We start from the raw sequence: 10,129 nt of genomic DNA on the forward strand, positions 1-10,129 counted from the left end.
CAAGATGTGTGATATGAGCCCAATATTATAAATAAACATTTAACCCTATATGTGTGTATGCATAAGTTATATATAATATATAAAATGGGTGAATACACATAAAGTACACATACATATATAGATGTACATGTACACCTGCACCCACATATTATCTTTAAAACATGTTCCAAAGTATAAGTAACTTCTTCTGGGAGATGAGCTGTGAGAAGCATAATGAGTTATGTTACTTCTTATTTCTTACATTTCAAGTAGAAGACAGGAAGAGTGATGAATATCATTTAACATAAGATACTTAGTTGTCTATGCTTTGGAGATGACATGAGGCTAATTATATTAGGGCCGTAGCATAAAATTATCATCCCACTTATGTTAAAAGTAAAATAATATAGGAGAAGTTGAGAAAGATAAAATCCTGATAATTCTTCTTAGAAATTTTGTACAGTCAAGCATAGTGGCTCATGCCTGTAATCCCAGCACTTTGCAAGGCTAGGGTGAGTGGATCACTTGAGGTCAGGAGTTCAAGACTAGTCTGACCAACATGGTAAAACCCAGTCTCTACTGAAAATACAAAAATTATCCTGGTGTGGTGGTGGGCACCTGTAATCCAGCTACTTGGGAGGCTGAAGCAGGAAAATCATTTGAACCCTGAAGGTGGAGATTGCAGTGAGCCAAGATCACACCATTGCACTGGGCAACAAAAGTGAGACACCATCTCAAAAAAAAAAAATATGAAAAAGAAAAAGAAGTTTGTTCATGTTTGAAGAGAGAAGCATGACAGAGCACATGAGCAGCAATATGAAAGCATATATTTATGCTTCTTTATATTGTTCTAAGTTGGAAACATGAAGTAATAAAAGTGATCTGATTCTTTATTTAGGGATAAAGTAATGACACTTTAAAACCAGACCAGGCACAGGAGCTCACAGCTATAATCTCAGCACTTTGGGAGGCCGAGGCAGGCAGATCATGAGGTCAGGAGTTCGAGACCATCCTGGCTAACACGGTGAAAACCTGTCTGTACTAAAAATACAAAAAATTAGCCAGGCGTGGTGGCGTGCACCTGTAATCCCAACTACTCAGAAGGCTGAGGCAGGAGAATCACTTGAACCTGGGAGGTGGAGGTTGCAGAGAGCTGAGATCGCACCACTGCACTCCAGCCTGGGTGACAGAGCAAGACTTTGTCTCAAAAAAAAAAAAAAAAAAAGGAGCACCAATGTGGATATAAGAATTCTAACATTCAATATCCATTTCTCCCTTTGGCTAATCCTCTGAATATTTCCCTACGGGTTGGAACTGCTCCTGGACACAGTTTCTCACTTTCAAATCCAATCCTCAGGTAACTCTAACACTCAGCAAAATAGCTTCCCTACCCTCTTCCCCTTTGTCCTTTCTGTCCTCATCATTTTGAGACCCAGCATGGCCTCCTGGAACTCTGTTTTCTTTAATTACTCACCTACATTATGCATAAAAGAAGGAAGGTTTAATAAACTGACTCAGCAAATAATAATGTTTTTTTATTTAGAACATGCAAAGAAGAAATGCCTTTGAATTATAGTACACAAATCATCTTTCTCTATTTAACAATGATAACATATTAATAACTCAACATTAGATAAGTATCAGCATTATGTGACAGTCAATGCAACTGTTAGAGAGTATGGAGAATAGTAGATATATTTGCACAGTGAAACATAGGAAACTCTCCTTCGTGGAAGCTGAATGTTCACTAGATCTTGAGGCAAAGGAAAATGTGAGATGACAGGCCAGAAAAGGTATCACAGATAGTGAAAGGTGGATAACGCCCCAGAGGAAAGAGAGCTGCAGGGACAGCACAGCAGCAACCAGACCATCTGCTCTTCTTCAAACAGGAATGAAGCACAGCTGGTACTTGGGTGGCACAGAGGCAAATCCATTGACAACTGGAGTGGTGTCAAGGTCCTTTGGGTCAACAAGAGATTTCAGGTTAAAGTTCTGTAAAATGGAGGTCAGGAATAAAAACAGCTCCATGCGGGCCAGGGCTTCTCCCACACAAATCCGTTTTCCTGAAAATAGAAAACACAGAGAGCAGTTACTCCTCATGTGTAACTGTGACAGTGACAAACACTGTCTCTATAACAGGCACAAACAGAATATGCAATAACTGTTCAGTGAATCACAGGAAGGATGAGGAAATAGATGAGTGGATGGGTGCATGCATGAATGAATGGATGGATGGGTGGATGGATAAATGGATGATTGGATGGATGGATAGGCAACTGAAAAAATGAATGGACATGCTTACTCTTCCCATAATATCAAATCTTAACAGGCACCCTGTATTCAACAAATATTTATTGAGTACCAGCTACATGCCAAGCACTTTATTAAAATCTTTCTAAAGACTTTAAATGTCTTCATCAATCTTTCTTTAGAAACATACGTTCCTTGTCAAGTGGGTTGAACTGAGAAGGACTTAGAGGAGGAGGCTAACATACTGTATTTCCCTTTGTATTTCTGGCTCAATAAGCAGTCAAGATTTTTTTTCCCGTAGGTACTTCCAGGAGCACATGTCTAAACATGTCACGTTCTCACTTTAAAACTTTCAATGGCAGGCCGGGCGCGGTGGCTCAAGCCTGTAATCCCAGCACTTTGGGAGACCGAGACGGGCGGATCACAAGGTCAGGAGATCGAGACCATCCCGGCTAACCCGGTGAAACCCCGTCTCTACTAAAAAAAAAAACAAAAAACTAACCAGGTGAGGTGGTGGGCACCTGTAGTCCCAGCTACTCGGGAGGCTGAGGCAGGAGAATGGCGTAAACCTGGGAGGCAGAGCTTGCAGTGAGCTGAGATCCAGCCACTGCATTCCAGCCTGGGCGACAGAGCAAGACTCCGTCTCAAAAAAACAATAAAAAAAACAAAACAAACAAAAAAAAAAAACAAAACAAAAAAACTTTCAATGGCTTCCCTGTCTGTCCTATAGAATAAAGTCCCAATGGATTGACCTGGACCCTCACATTCTGTTTCCAGTCTGATGATTCATATCACTCCTTACACTCTTCACATCCCCTACTCTCAACTCTAGGCATAGCCACTCATCATCAGCCTCTAGCACACTACGAGGTTTCAAATTTTATATCACGCTGCTCCTTTTGGCCAAGATGAACTTTTCTAATACTACAGTAAGGATATAGGTCAAATTTTGTCTCCTTTTATACCTGCTTTCTCATATCCTTGAGCAAGCAAATGTTGCTTTCTCTGGATTTCCTCAACACTATATTTATGCTTCCATTGAAAAATGTGCTATGATCTGAATATGGCTTCTCCCAATTTTGTATGTTGAAACATAATCCCCAATGCAACATTACTAAAGAGATGAGGCCTTGTAGGAAGTGAATAAGTCTGGAGGGCTCTGTCCTTGCTAAAATAATAACATCAAGAGATGTAAGGGAGCCATTTCTCCCCTTTTGCCTTTTTTGCCCTTCTGCCATATAAGGATACAGGGGGGGCATTATCTATAAGGAACAGGCCCTCAACAGGCACTGAACTTGCTGACACCTCGATTTTGGAACTCCCAGCCTTCAGAACTGTGAGAAATAAATTTCAATTATTTATCAATTACCTAGTCTTGGATATTTTGTTACGGCAGAAGAAACAGACAGCATGTGTCACCTAGAATAATAATCACTTCTTTCCTTCCTCCCTTCCTCCCTTCCTCCCTCCCTCCCTCCCTCCCTCCCTCCCTCCCTCCCTTCCTTCCTTCCTTCCTCCCTCCCTCCCTCCCTCCCTCCCTTCCTTCCTTCCTTCCTTTGTGTGTGATACGGTTAGGCTCTCTGTCCTTACCCAAATCTCATGTCAAATTGTAATTCCCAATGTTGGGGAAGATACCTGGTGAGAGGTGATAGAATCATGGGGGATAATTTCCCCCTTGCTGTTCTCATGATAATGAGCGAGTTCTCATGAGATCTGGTTTTTTAAAGGCATGTAGCCTTTCCTCTTTGCTCTCTCTTTCCTGCTCTGCCATGGAAAGATGTGCTTGCTTCCGCTCTGCCTCCCACCGTAATTGCAAGTTTCCTGAGGTCTCCCAGCCATGCTTCCTGTACAGCCTGTGGCACTGTGAGTGAATTAAACCTCTTCTCTTCATAAACTACCCAGTCTCAGGTAGTTCTTTATAGCAATGTAAGAATGGACTAATGCATGTGCTAAATGTGAATGCTTGAAGGAAGGTTTCTTTTATTGTTGTCCTGGTATCTACAGTGCCAGATATAAAGCAGACATCAAAGGTCACAGAATAAAGGAAGGAGATTCTATCACCAGACGCTCAGCACACACATTTCGGGTGTGGAGATCCAACATCCAAGATACATGGCCATGACTAGGGGAAGAGCGTGGTGCTCTGCATCACTGCAGAGTATCCTGCTACATTCCCAATGTCCCCCTCATCCCATCCACGGTTATTTGACAAAGGTTCTAATATCCTTTATTTAGAGCCAATGTCCTGCTCCTGTGGCTCATTATCTCCTTTAATAGCCCTGCCTTCTCCTCTTTTCATCCTCTCTGCCTCCTTTGAGGTAGCTCAAATGTCTTTACTGCTACTAAAATGTTACTTATGCCTCACTTTGGGGTATAAGAGAACAAGAAGCAGACAGCTTTTCCATCTACCTCCCAACTCCCAACAGCTTATCCTTTCCTGTATCACAGCCTCAGTCCTATTGAACTAAAATGATCTGTTTGCTGTGCTTTCCAAACTCAGAAGTGAGCCTTTTAAAACCGTCTTCAGTGTTTGAGGATAATTTTATCCTACAAGCCCAGCCTAGGGGTGAGGGACACCATATGGAAAACACTCAGTGAAGTTCTGGAGTGAAATAACTTCCTCATGGCTAAGGAGGAAAAGGTAATTAGTTTTATCTTCTAGGAGGAGTTCTTGGGTACCTCAGTGGTGTATCTAGAGGCAGAATTCAACCAACCTATACTTCAGCTTTCTCAATTTGGAAGAATTGGATTAACTCCCCAAAGCCCACTAATCTGGCCCAATAATTAGGATGTATCATGAGAGGGAGCACACAGACATTCAGAACAATGCTCTTGATCACGTACCAAGAATAATTATACTACTGCAGAAAAGGTGGATGTAAGTTCCAGCTGATCAAAAAAGTTGTCTTATACCCTGAAACACATTGGAAATACATTTATATTACCTGCTGAGAAAGGCATGAAGTAGTTACTTTTCTTAAAATTGCCACCTTCATCCAGAAAGTGACGAGGGTCAAACATCTCTGGGTTGGGAAATTCTTTGTTGTCACGTAGCACAGAACTCAGGGAAATTAATATGGTTGTGCCCTAGAAACAAGAGACATAGATGAACTGAGATATAAAGAAGTCATGAAGGTTGAAGACAGAGTGGTAATCACGTAGTTAAATCTTTTGATGTGCAGATGAGGAAATCCCGTTCCAAAGAAGAACAGTACCATTTCCAGATGGATAGACCAAGAAATAAGAGGCATGAGCTTAAGGCCAGGGACAATAATCTTGCTAAAGTGCCCTGCAATCACATTTGAATCCAGAGTACTTGGATATTTGGGTGCAACCCTCTGAATTTGTCCTCCTTTTCATCAAGCTTGGAAACTAGTGGCTGTCCACACTTGCTCCCCTATTCCATCATTTCAGTTTTCACCAACTTTATGTGTAGAGTATGACTTAAAGTTGAAGTCTCTGTTGACACGGGAAATGGCCACAGTATCTGTTCACAGGGCATTTGTGAATAAACACGATTGAGTTTCAAATGACGTCTTCTGGGATGGTAACAAATGTAGTGGCAAGGATAAAACTATTGAGTTCTTGTCATTGTCATGCAGTTTCTTTGTCTTCATTTAAAGATATGGGAGAGATATTCATTACAGATTTATTCTAGCTTAAAAATACAGAAGGAATGATGAAATTAGAAAAATCACCTATTTGTAACCATTCAGGTCAAGATCATCAGGTCAGGTGAGGATCATTAATGAAAGATAAAACTATTGGATGTGTAATTTGGGAAGGAGGGTGTTCAGTCTTAAAGTACCATGCCATAGATTTTCATCATTTACACATAAAAAACAACCCCTTCAGTGGAGAGATCTGGCAGATTCCAACTTATTAGGTGAGAATCTTAGCATAACCAATAATGGCATATGTGACATTATGTGCCCCTGCCTCACCACTGTGATTCAGTGGGATATTCAAAGTACTATGTAGTTTTCTTGCCAAAGTCATAACTGGAATATAATATCTAGAAAACAATCATACAAAATGAGCCTCAGGAAAATTTAAATGACTAATGACTTCAGCTCCTCACAGAGATCAACATACTGAAAGGAAACAGAGGGAATGGACTCTTCTTGATTACAGGAGATGAAAATATCAGGATACCGAAATTATGTGCCTGTTTCTTGACTGGAGAGTGAATTGAAAGAAAAAAGTGATTAAAATATTCTTTAAAAATTGGGAAATTTTAAATATAAGCTGTACAGTAAATAATATTATTGTATTAATAACTCCACAGTATGAATGCTATTATTATTATGTAGGAGAAAACCATTGTTATTGTGCTATACATACTCAAGTATTGAGGCATAAATAGATGGATGGACAGATATCAAAGTAGATATATATACACACTGCCATATGCACATACACATATGTGTGTGTAATGTTATTTATTTAAAAAAATTTTATAATACAAAGGTGAGGAAAAATTCTACCCCCTAAATTTCTATATAAATAGTCTATAATTTTGTTTTTTAAAAATATTCCCTTGAATGTTTCTAAACAAGTACTATATTAAAATGTTATTAAGATGCCAAGGCAGATTTATTTCTCCAAATGTTACTCGAATAAGTAGAAATTTATAGACATTGAAGCATGACTACTATTACTTCATATTATGAATAAAAATTAATTTGAAAGATGTCATTGATCTAAATATAAGAGCTAAAACAAAAAAATTCTGGGAAAGTTAAAAGCCAGTCTTTGGAATCTTGTGCTGACAAATATTGTTTAAATAGGACACAAAAGCACAAATCAATCGCACATCTTTGCAGAAAATTCTGCTGGACAGGAATTTCTTATATTAGGCATGAATAAAAAATACTCCCTGCACAAGTCCATCCTGCCACCTGTTTTTGTATAGTATGTGAGCTAAAAGTGTTTACATTGAACAAATGCAAATAAAAAATAATATTTTTGAAACAAACATTTTATGGGAATTTTACATTTCTTTCTATAAAAATTGGAACATATCAATCCTCATTCATTTGCAGATTGTTTATGACTGCTTTCATGCTACAATAGCAGATGTCAAAAATTGCAACAGAAACCACATGGCTGGAAAAGTCTAAAATATTTACTATCTGGCCCATTACAGAAAGTTTGCCAACTCCTGTCTCAGACTATTATCTCCAGCTAGATAAATGGATCCAGGCTGTAGCAGAAGAACACATGTATCTGATTTGTAAAGAGGGTAGAATTGACCACACAGTGTTGCATTTTTCTGTACTGGGCTATTCCATGAAGAAGGGATTCAGTGGGTGATTCACTTGGGCTCTGGCTTCTCAGGGCTCAAAAGACACCAGGCACAGCATGAGCTGCCCCGTAGGGGGGTGAATGAAGAAGCTCATCAGATGCAACGTTCCCCTCCAGCAGGTCACCAAAGCTGATTCAGTGAACTGGGGAGATTGGCAACTCCTGCCTGATTCTTCAGTATATGTCTCATTTAATTAGTTCTAGGAGAAGAAGTAAGTTTCATTACTATTACCCTCAGACCCTAATTTTGAGAAACAAAACTCTTCTCTGGTTACCTCCTCTGTTTGTGAAAACAGAGTGCATTGAAGTCTTATCTCTTGTACTAAATCAGTGACCATTAGGGTAAGCCCCATAATCGCACAGTAAATTATCAATTGTCTTCTTCAAAAAATGACATTAGTAATTGCAACCTTACCAATCTCATTGCTTTTTCCCCTTGAAAATACAACTTTCAGTTATATTATTTTTTATTTTACTAATAATAAGTATTGGTTTTAATTGGAAAAAATAGGTTCGAGATGGCAACTGGAGTGTCTGGATAAATACAGAAACCATGTGATGGAAGGCATTGTAAAACCACCGAGACAAAAATTGGTCTCAAGGTTCCAGAGGTAGGAGAACCTCAGAGAGCTAAGCTAACACTGACACTCAATTTTTGACTGTCTTTGCATTACGTCCAATTCTGAATCATGACAACAGGTGTTAAGTCATTATGGCTGCCTATGGGAGAGGAATGAATCTTTCTTTAAAGAATATAAACCTCCTTTGCAATTCTGCAATTTCTTATCTGTAACATCTGGTATTTAACCAAAATTTATCAGGCATTTCAAAGATACAACTAAGTTATCACAAGAAGGAAAGTGGGGAGAGGGAACGGCAATAAAATCAGACTCGCATTAGGAAACTTTTCTCGCCTAGTTTATAAGGCTGGCATAATCTTAATATCAAAAATCTTGAAAATTCTGAGAAAGAAAATTATAAACTAAATCTCTTGTGAATGTAAACACTGAAGTCCTAAACATTATGAAGAAGGTCAGTTCATCTTTATGTGCATACTTATTTCTATTTAGTGAGGAATGTAAGCCAAATATATATAATCTGTTGTTAAATGGATATTTGTCCCCTTCAAATCTCATTGTGATTCCCAGTGTTGCAGGTGGGGTCTGGTGGGAGGTATTTAGGACATGGGGATGAATTCTTCATCAGTGGCTTAAAGCGCTTCCGGTGATAATAAGTGAGTTCATATTCTGTTAGTTCACACACAAGCTGGTTGTTTAAAGTCACTTCTACCCCTTTTTCCCTTACACCTTCTCTTGCCATGTGACACGCTTGCTTCCCCTTCACCTTCTTCCTTGATTGAAAGCTACCTGAAGTCCTCATTAGGAGGAGATGCCTGCTCCCATTATGCCTCTTGTACAGCCTGCAGAACCATGAGCCAAAATATAACTCTTTTTAAATAAATTACCCAGCCAAAGATATTCCTTTATAGCAATGGAAATGGACTAACAAACAATTGTATAAATAGATGCCCAGAATTGACTGATAAGATTTTATACACAATGATGACATATATACATGACAGCAAACTTCTCTAATCTTGTAAAAAAGAAACTACCAAAATCTACTTCAAGCATCATTCTCAATATTGAAATGGAAAACTTCCACTGCTTCCTGCAGATTAGAAATGAGGAACAAGGATCCACACTGACACCAATTCTATTCACACTCTCCTAGAAATTCAAGCCAGTGCAATAATTAATGCAATAAGAGACATTAAGCCCATGAGAAATGGAAAATAAGAAATAAAACAATATTAACCCAGATACATATAATGTACACGGAAATTACAATGAATCCAGGTATAAATTATGAACAGTTATTAGTAAAATTAGCAAAGTTGACAGATTAACATCATCAGAATGATAAAAACTAATTATGTTCCACAACAAGAATATTAATTATCTAGGGAAAACCAAAGACTTGAAAGCCATGACAACAAAATCCACAACATTCCTGGGAAAATAAAAGAAACCCCAAATAAATTGGAAGGCATAATTATATTGAGGAATAGAAAGACTCAACGTGTCAAGATTCAGTTCTTTCCAAACTGACTTACAAATTTAAGTCACCCTGACAGAAATTCAGCCCAATGTTTTGGCAAATTGACAACTAATACCTTGGGAATATAAGCACCTAAGAGTAGCCAAACCATCTTGAGAAAGATAATAAATCTGGAAAACACACTGCCAGACACAAGAACCTGTTACAAGACTTGTAGCCCCCAAGCTGGGAAACAACAGAAAGTTCCAATTTAACTGCCATACATATGAGTTATGCACTTCTCTCATCGGGGGGATGTAGAGGATAAGAATGATATTATGAATTTGGGGACTTCAAAAACATGGAGTTGTAGTGTAGGAGAAACAAACTTACCTTGGGAATGAGATAGTTTCTGAATTTAACGTCACAGGTCACTGCATGGGGCAGGCTGGTGGGGAGGAGGTCAATGTATCTCTGGACCTCGTGCACCACAGCATCTGTGTAGGGCATGTGGCTCCTGTCCTGCATGCAGGGGCTCCGATTTCTGCCAATC

At 38.9% G+C, this 10,129-nt stretch overlaps 1 protein-coding gene across 1 annotated transcript; it reads right to left on the minus strand.

The window, feature by feature from the left end:
* Positions 1 to 1,493: 1,493 nt before the first annotated feature.
* LOC115900390 (cytochrome P450 2C19-like) lies at positions 1,494 to 10,123 on the minus strand. The gene is made up of 3 exons (XM_030940961.1): positions 9,970 to 10,123; positions 5,175 to 5,316; positions 1,494 to 2,042 (listed from the first exon to the last, which is right to left on the minus strand). Exons 1-3 carry the CDS (start codon positions 10,102 to 10,104, stop codon positions 1,861 to 1,863), a joined length of 459 nt encoding a protein of 152 aa, XP_030796821.1. The 5' UTR covers positions 10,105 to 10,123; the 3' UTR covers positions 1,494 to 1,860.
* Between the last annotated feature and the right edge of the window lie 6 nt (positions 10,124 to 10,129).

The sequence above is a fragment of the Rhinopithecus roxellana genome, chromosome 11 (assembly GCF_007565055.1).
Source record: "Rhinopithecus roxellana isolate Shanxi Qingling chromosome 11, ASM756505v1, whole genome shotgun sequence".
Classification (NCBI taxonomy): domain Eukaryota; kingdom Metazoa; phylum Chordata; class Mammalia; order Primates; family Cercopithecidae; genus Rhinopithecus; species Rhinopithecus roxellana.

What these genes read in the sequence shown, in the direction of transcription:
- LOC115900390 (XM_030940961.1), bottom strand. Translation starts at nt 10,104, where the DNA reads ATGCAGGACAGGAGCCACATGCCCTACACAGATGCTGTGGTGCACGAG. An exon ending in GAAACTATCTCATTCCCAAG is followed by an intron (nt 5,317 to 9,969) that starts GTAAGTTTGTTT and finishes TCTTGTTTCTAG; the next exon opens with GGCACAACCATATTAATTTC. An exon ending in CTTCATGCCTTTCTCAGCAG is followed by an intron (nt 2,043 to 5,174) that starts GTAATATAAATG and finishes TTCTATTTTCAG; the next exon opens with GAAAACGGATTTGTGTGGGA.